Source organism: Castanea sativa, chromosome 12, assembly GCF_040712315.1.
Source record: "Castanea sativa cultivar Marrone di Chiusa Pesio chromosome 12, ASM4071231v1".
Lineage (NCBI taxonomy): Eukaryota > Viridiplantae > Streptophyta > Magnoliopsida > Fagales > Fagaceae > Castanea > Castanea sativa.
The window spans coordinates 1,615,672-1,633,333 of record NC_134024.1 but is presented as its reverse complement, the minus strand read 5'-3'; the positions used below and the strand labels follow the sequence as shown (position 1 = coordinate 1,633,333).

General features: G+C 37.0%; 1 protein-coding gene across 1 annotated transcript; it reads right to left on the bottom strand.

Annotated features, from left to right (window-relative positions):
• Positions 1-6,765: 6,765 nt before the first annotated feature.
• Positions 6,766-17,649, bottom strand: LOC142618661 (uncharacterized). Its single transcript, XM_075791634.1, has 3 exons — positions 17,375-17,649; positions 16,572-16,746; positions 6,766-7,042 (listed from the first exon to the last, which is right to left on the bottom strand). The coding sequence occupies exons 1-3, from the start codon at positions 17,547-17,549 to the stop codon at positions 6,949-6,951; spliced, it is 444 nt and encodes a 147-aa protein (XP_075647749.1). The 5' UTR covers positions 17,550-17,649; the 3' UTR covers positions 6,766-6,948.
• Between the last annotated feature and the right edge of the window lie 13 nt (positions 17,650-17,662).

The following is a 17,662-nucleotide window of genomic DNA, read 5'->3' as shown; positions in this document are numbered from 1 at the left end:
TTTTGTACATACAGGAGTAAACTATAGTAGCTTAGTATAGTTGATGATATATTGCTGTCGTTTAATACTATACAGTTGATGAGTTAGCTAGGTTAGTTATAGATTTAATACACGTGTACAGCAGTTTGTATTGGGTGAATATTTCTGTTACTGTTTACACCTCTGTTCTCACTATATAAGAGAACAGAGTCTGATAATTTAATACAAGAAATTCTTTTTTACAAGTTTACATTTCTCTCTCTCTGTGGTTCGTATTTCCTCCATTGATAGAACCTTCGAAGCTTGTATGTGATTCAATATGGTATCAGAGCAGAACTAGCTCAGAGATCTTTCAAGTCTGGTAATCTCTGATTCTTCCTAGTTCAATTACATTTTTTCTTGTTTTCTTAATGCTTCTTTCAGATCAACTAGAAATTTTCTTCATCGTGTTTCTGTTGATTCTTGCATTAAGATCATCATCTTCTTGATTCTGTTTTTCTTGTTCATAATTGAAATTGAAATCTTCGATCTTAGGGTTTCAATTTCCAATTTACAATTTTCTGTTGTGAACTCATCAAGATTGCGAATTGCATCTTGATTTCTTAGGGTTTCAATTCCCAATTCATACCTTTCTGTTGTGATCTCAGCAAGATTGTCAATTGCATCTTGATTTGACCTAGTTTCAGTGTTCGTTTCTTGAAGAACTCTCTAGAAAATCAATTCTTGATTTTTGTTTTTCCTAATTCTTGCTTGAGACTCTGAATCATCATCAATTTTGCACTAAGTATGTCTGAAAGCACCTCTAGTACTACTGCTCCTACTGTCCAGCCTTGGGAAAACACCTCTAGTCCCTATTTCCTGTCTAATGGAGATAACCCGAGGTGTTTCTTTGGTAGTTCAACCTCTCACCGAAGAAAATTATAGCACACAGGTAGGGCAATTCTCATTTCTTTGGATGCCAAGACCAAATTGGGTTTCATTGATGGCTCTATCCCTAAGCCCCAATCTGTTGATCATCCATATCACAGAGCTTGGTGTAAGTGTAACAGCACAGTCTTAGCTTGGTTGTTTAATTCTGTTTCTAAGGATTTACAACCAAGTATAGTTTATTTCAAGACTGCCAGAGATGTATGGGTTGACTTACAGTACAGATATGGCCAAGGAAATGGACCTATAATCTATGAATTAAGGAAAGAGATTAGTACCCTGACCCAAGAAGATTTAACCATCAATGCATACTACACCAAATTCAAGGGACTTTGAGATGAATTTTCAAATTACAGGACATGTACATGTGGTCATCAAATTGAGGACTGCACTATGTCTTTTCTAATGGGGCTAAATGAGACATATGCAGCTATCAAAGGGCAGATTCTCCTTATGGAACTTGTGCCTCCTCTAAGCAAAGTGTTCTCTCTTTTGCTTCAAGATGAGAAGTAGAGAAAGGTGGGTGCTGGGAAGAGAGTCTTGGTTGATACATCAGCAGCTTTAGCAGCTCTAGGATCAAAGTCTGGTAATACCAAGAATTTTACTAAGCCTAAGAGTGGTAGACCACAATGCACTCATTGTGGAGCCATGGGACATGTTGTTGACAAGTGTTATAACTGCATGGCTACCCTCCTGGGTACAAGTTCAAGAACAAGGGTGGTCAGCCTTTTGCAAACAATGTCATTGCTGCTGAAGATCATGCTAGTGAACCTGTCACACTCACCAAGACTGAATATCAGCAATTGATTGGATTATTGAACTCTCAATGTCATTTTGGCAATCAAGCTCCACCAGAGGCATGTTTGAACAACACTCCTCAGGTTGCTACTGTCATTACTCAGCCTTCAATGACTGTTTCAGCCCAAGAGTTATCAGGTAGTTGCCTTTCACCTTCCCTTGAGCATTCTGTCTTCCCTTCAAGTGTCAATATTTGCTTTTCTCCTTCTCTTGAGCATTCTGTTTTTTCTTCAACTGTCAATACCTCTCATATTAGTTCCTATGACTGGATTCTTGATAGTGGTGCAACTGACCACATGGTACATTCCATTCATTTTTTTACTTCTATTACTTCTTCTGTTCAGATCAGCTAATGTGCCTATGGATCAAACAGCCAAGTTTAGGAGCTCAATGGGAGAGGATGTTCCAGACCCATCCTTATATAGAAGAATTATAGGGAAGCTACTCTATTTGACTCTTACCAGACCTGACATCTGTTACTCAGTGCATAAACTGAGTCAGTTTATGAGTTCTCCTAAAATTCCACACCTGCAAGCAGCCTATAAAGTGCTTAAGTATCTAAAGAAGACACCAGGACAGGGCCTATTTCTCTCTGCGAGTTCAGAATTAAGACTCAAAGCCTACTGTGATGCTGACTGGGCAGCTTGTCCAGACACCAGAAAGGTTAGTTTCAGGATTCTGTGTTTTCCTTGGTGATTCTCTCATATCTTGGAAATGTAAAAAACAACAAGTGGTGTCTAGATCATCAACAGAATCAGAGTATCGAGCAATGGCTACTGCCACAAGTGAGATTGTTTGGTTGTTGACCTTGCTTAGAACTTTTGGTTTAGATCACAATCAGCCAGCCTCTTTGTACTGTGACAGTAAGGTAGCTTTATATATTGCTGCAAATCCTGTGTTCCACGAAAGAACGAAGCATATAAAGGTTGACTGCCACTTTATTCGAGACAAAATTCAAGCTGGAATCATTAAGACATTCCATGTTCCTACTCGACATCAAATTGCTGATTTCTTCACAAAGGCACTTGGATATAAACAGTTCTACTTTCTTCTGTCCAAGATGAACTTAATCAACATTTATAGTTCATCTTGAGGGGGAGTGTTAAGTATTAGATAGGTTGTACATATCTTTGTTATTTGTATTTTGTACATACAGGAGTAAACTACAGTAGCTTAGTATAGTTGATGATATATTGCTGTCGTTTAATACTGTACAGTTGATGAGTTAGCTAGGTTAGTTATAGATTTAATACACGTGTACAGCAGTTTGTATTGGGTGAATATTTCTGTTACTGTTTAAACCTCTGTTCTCACTATATAAGAGAACAGAGTCTGATAATTTAATACAAGAAATTCATTTTTACAAGTTTACATTTCTCTCTCTCTGTGGTTCGTATTTCCTCCATTGATAGAACCTTCGAAGCTTGTATGTGATTCAATAGTTAGGATTGTTATTGGAATTACGCAAGTCCACAATCACCTTGGCATCAAGTTCAACTTCTATCTGCTATAATACCAGTTGAATGGCTAAGTTCAGCCCGTCTCTCAATGCCCATAGCTCAGCAATGTTGCTAGTAGTGAAGCCAATAGATCTCGAATAGCCTTTAATCCAATTACCTTGGCTGTCTCTAATAATGTCCCCACCCTGCCTTACCTAGGTTCCCAAAGGATGCACCATCAGTGTTGAGTTTATGCCAACCCTCCAAAGGTTTAATCCATCTAACTGGGATAACAACTTTCGGAGCTGTGAGCTTAGATTTGCTCACACAAAAGGAGTATTCAAGAGCTTGGCTCAGGCAGAGTTTATGGAGAGAGGGGTTGGGGTTGGGGATGGCATTGTCAAAAACTATCCTATTTCTGTTCTTCCACAGAGATCACAAGGTGAACAAGAAAAGTGTGCTCCACGGGTTGGCAGTCTTATGCCTTGCATTGCTTAAACAGTTAGCTTGCAGCCATTCCTCAAGATTTCCGAAAAAAGTGCAAACTAACCCAGGGGGGACCTCAAGCTTCCTCCAGCAATCTCGGGCTAGTTCACAATTTCTGAGAAGGTGTAGTATTGTTTAATCTTGAGATTTACATAAAGGGCGATTCTGTCACACATGATACCCTTAGAAGCCTGGACATCTCTTACAGGGACACTGTTGGCCATAAGAAGGTAGTAATCTTTGGTAAAATGTCTAGCTTCCATATCCATGATCCCTTAAAGATCGGGCTTGGGCTTACTCCCTTGATAGATAAAAGATAAGCTAAGTTAGTTGAGAATTCTCCATCTTTTGTATGCTTCCACATAATGGTATCCTTCCTATGGCCATAGTTTTGGATTGGGATTGCTTTGATTTTATCCTTGATGATTTCAGGGAGATCAAAGGATAAAAGCTCCCACTTCCATCTATACTCCCCACAGATATCTTCCACATTCAACATATAATCTTCCTGACTCAGTGGACCTTCAATCATTTTCCTTAGAGATTCACATTTTATCCAACTATCCAACCATACCCAGATCCTTGAACCATTTCCAACTCCCCAACAAACTCCTCCAAGGAAAATAAGGAAGCCCAATTTGATTGCCTTCCAGTTAGGGGATGAAGGAAGCTTGTCTGGGTCCCTAGATCTTGCTCTCAAGATGGAGCAATATTTCTTTAGGAGTACTCTAGCCCAAGGTGCTCCTTGGTCCTAGTACATTCTCCAATTCAGTTTAGCAAGTAGAGCTATATTCTTGGCTTTAGATGCTTGTATCCCAAGTCCCCCTTCTTCTTTGGGTTTCACAATTTTGTTCTAGCCAACAAGGTGCATTTTTCTCTTCTCACTCATGAATCCCCATAGAAAGTCTCTATTTATCTTGTCCAATTTGTCACATACGTGTACAGGGAGATCCACCCCTTGCATCACATGGTTAGGAATGGCAGACATGACAAATTTGATTAGGACAGCCTGTCCTGCAAATGAAAGGAACTTTGCCTTCCAACTGGCAAGTTTATTCATAACACTTTCAGCAATGATGTTGTATTGCCTTGTACTTGCTCCTCTATGGTTTGTACGGAAGCTGAGGTATTTCCCAATGTTTGGGGTTGCCTGGATGCCCAACTTCTCACAAACTTTCTCTTTTACATAATCACTCACATTAGCTAAGAAGTAAATGCGAGATTTTTTCATGCTGATTTTTTGGCCAAACTCGGAGCAAAACTTCTCTAGAACCTCTACCATGGCATCACACGTTGAAGTTTCAATTTTGTTAAATAGAATGATGTCTTCTGCAAAAAGAATGTGCGAGATGCCCTCTGAAGTACACATTTTCAATACTGGAACTACGACTAATGTTGAGAATATAAAGCTGCAATTCCTATTATTTTTTTTCTTTATATGTTTCACTTTTAAAGCTTTTATATATTTGCAAGTATCCTAACTTCTTCTTCTTCTTCTTCTATATATATATATATATATATATATAACAAGTGAACCTAACATGGTAGTTGACATGATATGGTCCACATCTAGCGGACAATTTTGGACTATATAACCTCAACTATTTGTCTTATTTAACTTGGATGGTGCAATTTTAATATTTTATGTAATAGTTAACATTTTATTTTGAAGTGAGTTTGATAATTTGTTCTTTTGTTTGTATTGAAAGGAAGACAAATACAATATGATTAAGTTTTTTTTTTGTTTTTTTTATCTTTTAATTCTATATTATGTTTTCATGTAAAAAAAGTAGCATCATATAAGGTCGACCTAGCCCTTGAAAGACCAGATTAGGGTCACAAATTTAGTACCCCATTTAGAATGACATGTTTTCTTACCCAATCCGATTGGCCCAAACACAACTAGATTGAATTCGAAACCGAACAACCCAACCCAATTGCAAGGTTTTGAGAAAAAGTATCTTTCATAGCTTAATCCAATTTATTCAAGTGATAATCCTATGACAAATGTCGCAATTCTATTCTCCTTTTACAAAATTGGCTTCGCCAATCTCCCATGTGATATTTGCTCCGTGGATTGTTTCATAATTAACATACTTGATCGAAGGCTGGGCTAATTACATGAGTCAAGATTGGAATGGATTAGTGCAACATTTTAATACTCCCAAAGGTCATTGCTATTAACAACTATAGAGTATAGAATACAATTTTAATCAATTCCATACAAGATTCAACCTTTGAGAATACCTTCTTTTTTTTTTTTTAGATATTTACAATATGCTACTTAATCCGCAACTTGAATCCTTTCCTTCCAAAACCCGCAAGCACTTTGTGCATAAAAATGTGCTAATTAAGTTTCAAGACTCTTGGCAACCTCTGAAAACGCCAAAAAACATTAGGCTTTGATTAGCTCACGTTCCCTATAACTCGCTCATACTAACCCAAATTAGTTTCATCAACCGCAAGGAAAATGATTTAAGATTAGTTACAACTATCCATGATTATATATTCTTATATTTTAAATAAATGCGCTATTATTAAAAAATCTATAACTAACACATTAATTTAAAAATAATTAACAATATTTTCCCTAACTAACATCTTTTTGCAAACAATTTGCATCTATCATGCCTAAATCAATATATATATATATATATATATATATATAATAAATAGTGAAAATCAATATCTAAATTAGCATAGTTTTAGAGTGAATGGTAGTGAATCGATCCAATTAATCCAAATCTATCCAAATCTATATCTAAATCTTATTTTACATCTTAGACATCACCTCCATTTGGGTTTTAAGATTTTCCACTAAGTGCTCACCTTTTAAAAAGGACAAAGTTTGGATCCAATCACCAATAAGAAATTGATAGTTGTCTGTGTCATGTGTAATGTACATGTTGAGACTTAGATTAATGCACATGACTCACTTAATCCAAACAATCAAGTGAGTTATGTCCATTGCACATGACAGGACACATGTCATCTTTCTATTAGGAGTTAAGAGCCTTGGGCTCTAAAATTGGAACCAAACCTTTTTTTCATTTGTAAAACAAATTTCCAGTCACAACTATGGACAGAGATGAGTTTTTTTGTAAGTACTGCTAGTGGAATCCACCAAAACAGACAATTGTCTCCAGAAAACCAGAAAGGGAAATAATTTTTAACAATAATCCAAAACAGAATAGATACATGACCAAACATGCATGGAAATCAAAGATCTTTTTATATTGGCCTAGGCAAATGCATGTATACAGAAACCAACAAGAGGGCAGCAACTAAGACGTACTAGATTAATTGATTTGATTATACATCATCTTTTCCACTTGTCAATCTCTCTCGAAGTTGCACGGATAACCTTCTTGGTATTAATAATAAGCTCATCAACTAGTGCACCAATCTCATCCCTGACAACACAGAAGTTTAAAAGAATAAAGATCAGCTAAAAATCCAATGCTGGTAAACAGAGGAATACTTTTTTCTTTTTTTTCTTTTTTTTTTTATTCTTCTCAAAGTTTAGCTCCAAATCAGTTATGAGCTCTTTCTTCCAATCTATTGTGTGATGATGTATAAGACTATTTATGTCTATTATTTAATCAAGCCACATTTTTTTTTTATAAGTAATATATATATATATATATATATTTTTTTTTTTTGATAAGTAATAAAGATTCATTGATATTAAAAAGAGAGAGTCACCCAAGTACACATGGAGTATACAAGGGGGAACAAATCAAAGATGAACATTACAAAAGTCAAGAAAATCCACAATAGAAGGAAAAGGATGGCTTCTCCACATAGAGAACCAATCAAGTAAGGTTCGGAAAAAAAGAAGCTTAAGATCAAGCATGGAACTCTCGATGTTTTCAAAACATCTACTATTTCTCTCCTTCCCAATACACCACAACAAACAATGAGGAACGGCCTTTCAAATATCTCCATTACGATGGCGACCAAAACGACCTTGCCAGCAAGCCAAAAGCCCAACAACAGACCTTGGCATAACCCAACAAACTCCAAATAAACCGAAGACCATATCCCACAACTCCATGGCAACCGGGCAATGAAGGAAAAGATGGTCAACACTTTCACAATTGCACTTGCACATATAACACCAATCCAGAATGCAAACTTTTTTTTTCCTTAAATTGTCAATAGTCAGACATTTCCCCAAAGCTGCAATCCAAACAAGGAAAGTCACTCTAGAGAGGATCTTCTGCTTCCAAATGCTTTTCCAAGGGAAAAACTACTCACAATGGCCAACTAGAATATGGTAATAAACACTAACCGTGAACCCTTACTCTTATAGGGTAGCCAACAACTCTTGTCCTCCCCAATCCCCCTTACGAGAGTGTTATAAATGGAATTGATGAAGCTCCTGAAAGCTTCCAATTCACGATTATGCACCTCCCTACAAAACTAAAACTCCCAATAGAGGACTCCATTGGTGTACCTCATAAGATCCGCCACAATTGCCTCTTTTCTACGACAAATCCTATATAATTCAGGATAGCGGTCTGCAAGAGAAGAAGTTCTACATCAATGATCTAGCCAAAACAGCACCTTTAATCCATCTTCAATATCATACATAATAAAACGAGATAAAGAGTGCCACCCCCGTCTAATATTTTTCCACAAACTGACTCCATAAGGACCAAAGAAAGAACTAGAACACCAGCCACCCCAATCACAACCATACTTCACCTCAATCACTTGACGCCATAGAGCATCCCTTTCTTGCCCAAATCCCCATAACCGCTTCCCTAATAAGGCAACATTGAAGGTTCTCAGATTCCTAATCCCCAACCCACCTAAAGAGAGAGGAGTACACACCGAAGACCAATCAACCAAATGAAATTTGGGCTCATCTCCTAGACCACCCCAGAGAAAGTCTCGTTGAAGTCTAGCAATTCGATTGGCTACAGAAGCAGGAATAGGGAATAAGGAAAGGAAATAAGTAGGAAGATTAGAGAGAGTGCTTTTAATTAAAGTGACTCTACCTCCCTTGGATAAATATAATTTTTTCCAACCTGCTAATTTTCTTTCCATCCTTTCAAGAATTGGAATCCATATTGACTTGTCCTTCAATTTTTCCCCCAAAGGAAAACCCAAGTATTTCATTGGGAGGGACCCTTGTTTGCATCCTAAGACAGCCACCAAAAGATCCATATCATGAACTGACCCCACTGCCACCAGCTCCGACTTACCCAAATTTACCTTCAGACCTGACACAGCTTCAAACCAAATGAGCACCATACGGAGATTCAGCAGATGATCAATATTAGCATCACAAAAATAAGAGTATCATCAACGAAAAGGAGATGTGAAACCATCAAAGGTCTTCCAGCAGAAACACCAACACTAAAGCCTGATAAACGACCTTCATGGACAGCCTTATCCAACATTCTACCGACGGCTTCCATAACCAACACAAATAACAAGGGGGACAAATGATCACCTTGCCACAACCCCCTTGAACTTCCAAAAAACCCATGAGTACCATTAATAAGGATAGAGAAATGAACCGTTGATACACAAAATGAAATCCATCGCCTCCACTTATCGGAAAAACCGCAACGCTCAAGCAAGTAATTAAAAAATCTCCAATTCACATGATCGAAGGCTTTCTCTATGTCCAGTTTACATAACAACCCTGGCTGACTAGACTTCAATCTACTATCAAGACATTCATTAGCAATAAGAACGAAATCAAGGATCTGCCTATTTAGAACAAAGGCATTTTGAGGAGCTGAGATGATCTCTCCTAAAACCATGCGAAGACGACTAGCCAAAACTTTGGCAAGAATTTTATAAACCCCCCCCCCCAACAAGGCGAATAGGCCGAAAGTCCTTTACTTCCACTGCTGCAGCTTTTTTAGGAACGAGAGCAATGAAAGTTGCATTCAAGCTTTTTTCAAACTGGCCATTAACATGGAAATGGTAGAACACAGCCATGATGTCAGATTTGAGAATCTCCCAGCAAGTTTGAAAGAAAGCCATCGAAAAACCGTCAGGCCCAAGAGATTTATCCCCATTAAACTCCATGATGACATCAAAAATTTCAGAATCCTCAAAAGGTCTCTCTAACCAATCCACATTATCCCTAGAAATCCTAGGAAAATCCAAAACATCTGGGAAAGGATGCTGCTCTTGCCGCTTCGAGTAAAGGTTCATATAGAATTGTTCAATATGGTCAGCAATCCTATCCTGGCTGGAAGACAAAGCCCCATCAATCATGAGATTTCAATACAATTACTTCTTCTATTAGAATTAGTCATCCTATGAAAAAACCTCGTATTGGAGTCGCCCTCCTTTAAAAACAACACTTTGGACTTTTGTCTCCGGCTAATCTCCTCTAACAAGGCTGCCTTCTCAAGATCAGCGCGAAGGGATGCTTTTTCCAATATTTCCTCTTCTGTTAGAGGTTGATTGTCCACTTTAACATCAAGAGCATTCAACTTACTCCATAATTGCTGTTTCTTGACCGTGATATTGCCAAAATCTGTTTCGTTCCACTTCTTTAGGTAAAATTTTAGAGCAGTCAACTTCTTGGCTAGAATGAAACTAGAGGTCCCTTGAAAATGGTAATTTTCCCACCAGGACTTCACCTTATCTAGAAATCCTTCCGCCTTCAACCACATATTCTCAAAACGAAAGGGGATTCGCCCTCTTCGATGATTCCCACTCTCCAACAGAGTAGGGAAGTGATCGGATAACACTCTAGGAAGCCTTTTTTGGGAGAAATGAGTGAAGTGATCTACCAAAGCTGGAGAAAAGAGGAACCGATCTATTCTAGAGGCCGAGGTAGAGTTAGACCATGTAAAAAGACCTCCCTCCAAAGGGTTATCCATTAGCCCATGAAGAGAAATAAAATCTGGAAAATCATTCATGCAGCGAGTGAATCTCCCCGCCCCTAACCTCTCCGAAGGAAAGCGGATGACATTAAAATCACCTCCCAAACACCAAGGTAAATTCCACCAACTGATCAAGCCTGCCAATACCTCCCACAAAAATTGACACTCCCTGTTTAAATTTGGGCCATAGGTACCTGTGAAGGCCCACTCAAAATGATCACTGACGTTTTTGAACCTATACGAAATTGAAAAATGCCCCACTACTTCTATTTTTTCAACCACCCTTCTGTCCCACAAGAGCAGAATTCCACCGGAAGCTCCCTTAGAACCCAAATATAACCAATCTATGAAAGGAAAACTCCAAATACTTCTAACAAGTCCTCTTGTAACCCATTCAAATTTTGTCTCTTGCAAACAAACGATATCAGCCCTCCAAGAGCGTAAAAAATTACGAACCTTGAGCCGTTTTTCCTTGCCATTCAGACCTCTGACATTCCAAGATAAAATCTTCAAATTCATTGGGAAATAAATAGAGCCATGTCCTTACCATTATCACTACACCTAGAAGAAGTTGAACCATAATTGACAAAGCTAAACAAACCCCTCAATTCCCTTATCCCTTTCCTCCCTGAGCTCTTCACGGCTTTGTTAGATTTTTCCTTAATATCCCTCTGCTGTAACTGAGCTTCAACAGCCAACAGGAATTTGGTAGCTGGCTCTTCCAAACCTTTGAGGGATGTCTTAAAAAATCATCAGAGCCACTGAATTTTTCCTGAAACCATTATGAGTACTTGTCCTTTCCCAGCAAACTCTCCACAACCAGAGTTGCTGACCCTTCAGAAATTTCCCTAACACCCATAGGCAAGGAGAAGCCCAGAGGTTCGACACTTAGAGGAGGCGAAAAAACAGTAAACTGAGAAGCATCCTCAGAACAAATATCTGATACCCAATCCTCCACACTAACATCAACCCCTTTATCCAGTTCTGAATTTATCTCCCTAGGTTCCGATGACACCTCCGGTACCAACGCCAACTAGTTCGACTCATCCACTCCAACAACGGCAACTTCTGGTGGCAAAGAAATATGAATCGGGACTGCCACCCTCTTCCCGTCTTGTAATTCAAGAACCCACTGCTCAGAATTTCCCCATTTCATGATGGCGTTGTCTATGTGCTCATGGATGATCCGTTGGATGTCACGATGCAAGGCCACTTCATCATCAGAGCACAAGGACTCATCCACCGAAGCATCAAAACAGCTAGACTCAGCCACGGAGGCTCCGGAGTTGTCGAGCACTGAGAGAAACTTCTCGGTGCTCGTTGGTTCCATGTGCGACGGTGAAAGCTCAGCAACAAACTCATCGCTACCAGTTTCTGCTGTTGCCAACGATATTAGGTGGGAGGGAGGGGCTTGCGAGGGGTAAAAAGACAGTGGGTGGGTCTGAGATTGTATCAAGGAGGGCTGGGAAGGCTTGGGTTTCCATTTATAAGAAGTTTTCTGTTTGGGCTTTGAGGTAGAGGCTGGGTCAATCGAATGTTGAAGGGCTTTGGGTTTGGAGTTAGGCCCACAGATAGGACAAGATTGAAAGAGGTTTGGATTAGGAATGGGCTTTGGGTTAGAGGCTTGAAAGGGTTTTGGGTTTGGAATTTGGTTAATCAGAGGGACATATTTGGTTTTATTGATATCAAAAAAGGGAGACTCTAGTACACAGGGAGTGTCTAAGGGGTCAACAAAAATTACAAGAATCAAGAAAATCAAGAAAGGAAGAGAATGATTGGTTTCGCAAAGTAGCCAACCAATCTATTAAAGTCCTAAAGAAAGATAGCTTAAGGTCTGGTATGAATCTCTCATCATCTTTAAAACACCTACTATTAATTTCTCTCCAAAGACACCACAATAAGCAATGGGGAACAATTATGTGACTAAACAAGCCACATGTTTGATTAAAAAAATCATGTGACTAAAATTGCACACGAATCTTCAATCGCTATATAACATATAGTGGGTTGGAGGAAGACGGTTTGGGAAGATAACTCCAAACCAATTTAGAGCTAAACCTTTTTTCTTTTTCTTGGCATCACATTATTTGACTAATATTAAATTAGATAGTGCCACCCTTACCAAATTATATAAACTAAATAAATAAATATACACTGAGCTTTATTCCAAGTCAAATGCATGTTTATCAAAAAAAACATATTCGTATTGAACAAAACACGGCAACTTTAGAGTATCATAAACACCTCTTATAACTACAAAATTTGCATATCCCAAAACCTATGGAGCTTATTCCACATTGGGCAAACCCAAGCCAAGTATGAAGGCATGGTTCCTCAAAAAAAAAGTACAACGGCATGAATAATCTTGGAATTTTTTTGCCATATTTTGTATTCTTGTGAATTTTTTGTATTTGTTTTGATGAATTAGATGAATTTCAATTCTTGTGAATTTTAGCTATGCTTCAAGTTTATTAGTATTTTGTTTCAAGAGGTTTGAGAGGGTTAAAGTTGGTAAAAGGCTAAAATCTTGGGAAGCACTTAAGGGCAAAGGCTCCTAGAACCTAGGCACAATTCGTACGCCTTGAAGTGTACATTCAAAAAATAATAATGTATTAAAGACAATATAACAATCAAGTGATCAATTAAAGGGTGAGCCAAGCACACAAAATATACGCATGTATGATATTTGATAGCCATAATCTAAATGAAGACACAAAGTACATAGTTGTATCACAATATACCCAAAAGAGAAAAAGAAAAAAAGCACTAAAATGTTAAGTAATGATTTCTATGCCTAACAAAAGGAAAGTAATGTGATCCTAAACGTATATGATTATCATTCTCATTAAGCGTAGAAACATTATCATTGTAATTACATGATTTGTAACCCTCATCATCTTACACATATACTTCATATTTTTTATGAGTAAGAAAATAAATCAATTGAGAAAACAGATGTCATTTCCAAATTCACAGTAACTACTAAGAGTGTGTTTGTTTAGAAGTGAAACAAGGTGGATGAAATATTTTGGAGAGAAAAGAGTATGTTTAATTGGGTAGAAAGGAAGGAAAATAAATGGCAAGGCCCAAATGTTTTCTTCCCAGGTTCACCAAAATCTTTTCTCTTCAAAATGAAGAGAAAATTGAGTGGGGATGAATTTTTTCTTGATTGACAAAATGCCCATGTGCGTTCTTCAAGTTGCCTTTATTTATTTATTTATTTTTCCTTCTTCCTTGGGCAGTATCATTGCCTCTTTTCTTTTCTTTTTTTTTTTCTTTTTTTTTTTTCTTTCTAGGCAACATTGCCTCTTCTTTTTCTTTTTTCTATTTTTTTTTCCCTTTTGATTTTCTAGGCTTGGGCATGAATTTTTTTTTTTTTTTTTAAATTAGACGTGAGTTTTTTTTTTTATAATAAATTTGGGTGATTACTCTTTTTTGTGGTTATTTATCACTTTTTTGTTTTAATTGGGTATTATTTTTTAAGAAGGATATATGAGTAAATTTATATAAACTCATTTTTTTCCATCTCTCCACTTTTCGACTCCCAACCAAACAAAAATGACAAGAAAATAAAATTTTTTCTATTTTCCCACTTTTCCACCTCTCTAACCAAACGGACCCTAAGGCAGAGGGTAGAGTGTTTGCTCTATTTTGGTTTTGCCTTATGGCTGAGGAAATTTTCTGGTGTTGACCTCTGGTTTGTATTGGTTTAGGGTCATTTGTGCTTTTGTTGTAATATCATTTTGTGTGGAACAATATTCTTACTGATTCATAAAATTAAAAGGTGTTGAAGGTGCTGAAGTTGGATGATTATGGCTGTGGAAGGAGTGTTATCAGATTCTCTAGAAACGAGAAAGCAAAAATTCTTTTAAAAAATGAATAAAATGAAAATTTAGACATTTTAAAATCAAATGTGAATTTATATTACCATCATTTTATCCAAACAATGAAATTTGTGATTCCAAGGATTTTAAATGATGAGATTTTTTTTAAGGTAAGAATAATTTTATTGAAAAGAGACTACTTCATGAAAAAAGACATAAAGCAACCTAAAGAACTACAAATGGGAAAAAATATCTACATATGAATTGACTTTATGAAAGACTAATAAAATTACTATCTGTAAAACCCAAAGCAGTAGACCACTCATAAAGAGTACTAATATAGGATGCTAGCAATTCAATTGACGTGTACTCCACACCTTCATAAGTACATCAATATTTTTCCCTCAATCTACAAAAACATAAAGGAAAAAGATTCCAAACATTTGATGAAAAATTAGATCCTCCAAGTCCAATCCGCTACCCACATAATAAATCAAGAATTTGCTCAATACCCATTGGATCCCAAACATCCTAAATACAAAAAATCCATAATTCAGATGTCACACTGCAATGTATCAAAAGATGGTCCACAATCTCCCCACTACAAGGGTAGGGTCTATATAAGAGAAATTAAGGATATGGTCTATATAAGCATCCTTCTCCTTCTCCTTCTCCTTCTAAGGAGGAGGAGGAGCAGGAGATTCTTATTCTCCTTCTTCTCTCTTTATAGTATTGTTCATACAGCCCCTAAAAACCATAAAAATCTCTCTTTCTTCTTCCTTACAACCCCAAATCAAGCCCTTTCTTATTAAAACCCTAGAACCCCCACATTCTTTTTCCTACCAAATACAAATAGACATCAGATAACTCATCTAACCACCTTTGATAGTTTGATTTCCTATCTCAAGTTCAGAACCTCATAACCATTTATTCAACGATTTTAAACCTTAGTTCCACAAATTTTCCTAACCCTAAACCCACAACAACCACGAGGAGACAAATTCCACCAATTTGTCGTATGACATTGCCTCAAACTAGCTAGGGTGCACAATTGGTGGGAGGGTTCACAATGTATAGAGGACAGCTTCAATGTTACCAGATTGCAAAGCAAGACATTGGGAGCTACAACTGTGATCTCAGCTATGTTAGATTTTTCAAAATTTATCTCTAAACTTGGATTAGTGCATCTTCCTCTTGACGGGGGCTCTTACACGTGGTCCAACAATCATACCCTTAGTGTATACTTTTCAAGTTCCCTTTCTTCAATATAGTGCTTAGTGCTTACCACTGTAGGTTTGAGTTAAAAAGGAGCCTTTTACTCCATTTGGTTGCTCAAAAAATGTGGAAGAGGAATGAAAAATGAGAATTTAAGAGGGTGCCCGCCGGGGGGGGGGGGGGGGTGTGGAACTAAATATAGATCATCTATAATCAAAATCTGATCAAATTATTATGATCTGCTTAAGTTTGTGTCATGTGTTTCAATTGGATGTATTTGGATTTTTTGTTCATTGTAATCGCTGGTGATTGTAGGTTTTTTGAAGGTGGAGTACAATTTTGTGGAGGCACTAGCCAGTCAGTGAGGAAAAAATTTATTATGTTTCCACACACATGCACACAAATAGAAATATATATATATATATATTTTTTTTTTGGTTTTTTAACATTTGCAATCTAAAAAATAGCAAATCTAAGTTGTTTTATGCATTTTAAGGGCACAATCTAGATGGTGGTTAATGGAAGCACAACATTGAAAATGGATGAAAGTAGGGGAACTTAAGTGAAAAAAAATTGGAACTATTGAAGGGCATTACTTTTCAAGTTTTCTCTAAATATTGCGGGTAACAGCGTTTAAGTAGGAAGTTAAGGAGCTATTTGATGAAATTATCTTCAATTTGACAAATTTTTAAGTGATGTTAGGAGTAAATTACTCAATTTCAATGTTCAAAGGCATCCTGTAAACTGAGTGATAGTTTAGGTATTAATTTAATATACCAACATGATTACATTAGATTATGCAAAATTCAAAGAATGACACACTATCTTATATCAATTGCATTTATCGAGTCATCCAAAGATGATATTTCCTTCTCCCTCAGAGCAAAGTGCAAAGCATTACAAACTACCTTTCTTCTTTTTCTTGTAAGAGCAAGCAAAGGAATGTAACTATGTAAGTCAAAGATGGTTTCTAGGAGTTTAATTCATGAACAAATGGAAACAGAAAAATAAAATAATAAATAATAAAAAGATAATGAACATACTGAGATGGAAAATTTATAGGACCACGGGAGAGATGTTCCACATTAGAGTATCTCCGATTCTCATCCAAAGCAATACCCTTTCCCACACCATAGCCAAACCCTAAACCAACCCCACATCCAGCACCAATTCCAATGCCAACATGCAAGCCAGGAATTCCAGGACCAAACCCTGCACCTGAGTAATGAGGAGACAAGAATAAGAAAGAAAGCATGACATCTCACTCCCATCCCGTCCCCCTTCTCCCAAATTTTATGTGAATGTGAGTCCTCAGCATAGATTTCTCCATGATAAGAATTAAGATATTACATAAAGACTCAATAACACTTGTTGGATGACGTGTATCACTATCACATACAAATATCCTAACAAAAAGTAGGTGCTAAAAATGAAATTTTAAGTATCAGGTTTGTTATAGATATATACATATAGTATAACATAATTAAGCGCATTTTTTTTTTAATAAAAAAAATTGTAAAAATTCTTTTATTTCAGAATTACTTTTTTTTTCTTTAAATTTTATTTCTCAAAAATTGAAAGAAAGTTTGGTGCAGGTAAACACCTGAAGTTCCATATCCTTACATCAGACTAAAATAAAAACCAATCAAGAGGATATATATATATATATATATATATATATATATATATATATATATATATATATATAATTAAAATCTAATCGTCCTAAGCTAAGTTGACATGCACCTTTTTGTGTGTGTATGTATTGATTAGGGAAGGAATCCAGCATATGGAAATTTGGCCTGAAATCTGGAGGGAGAGAGAGAGAGAGAGAGATGTAGCTTACCACCAAGAAGGCCGATGCCAAGACCAAGACCGCAGCCAGTGCCGAGGCCGAAGGCGGGGCCCAGCTTACCCAGTTGCTTGGACCTCAACTGCGGAAGCTTCCACAACAAACCTTTATTTGCCTCCTCCTCCTCCTCCTCATTATTACCTTCTTCTCTGCTTTTTTTCTTCTTCATCTTACGAGATTACTTTCAATTTTCGAGGGTCTCGAGTTTTTCTAAGAAAGTCTTTTTTTTTTTCTTTTTTTTTTTACAAATAAATACTAGCCATATATCTAGAGTTTTATTAT

Bases quoted from the DNA above. Each gene is read 5' to 3' on its own strand.
- LOC142618661 (XM_075791634.1), bottom strand. From the start codon at position 17,549: ATGAAGAAGAAAAAAAGCAGAGAAGAAGGTAATAATGAGGAGGAGGAG. The intron at 16,747-17,374 runs GTAAGCTACATC...CTCATTACTCAG, and splicing joins TGGCATCGGCCTTCTTGGTG to GTGCAGGGTTTGGTCCTGGA. The intron at 7,043-16,571 runs GTATGTTCATTA...CTGTGTTGTCAG, and splicing joins CCTATAAATTTTCCATCTCA to GGATGAGATTGGTGCACTAG.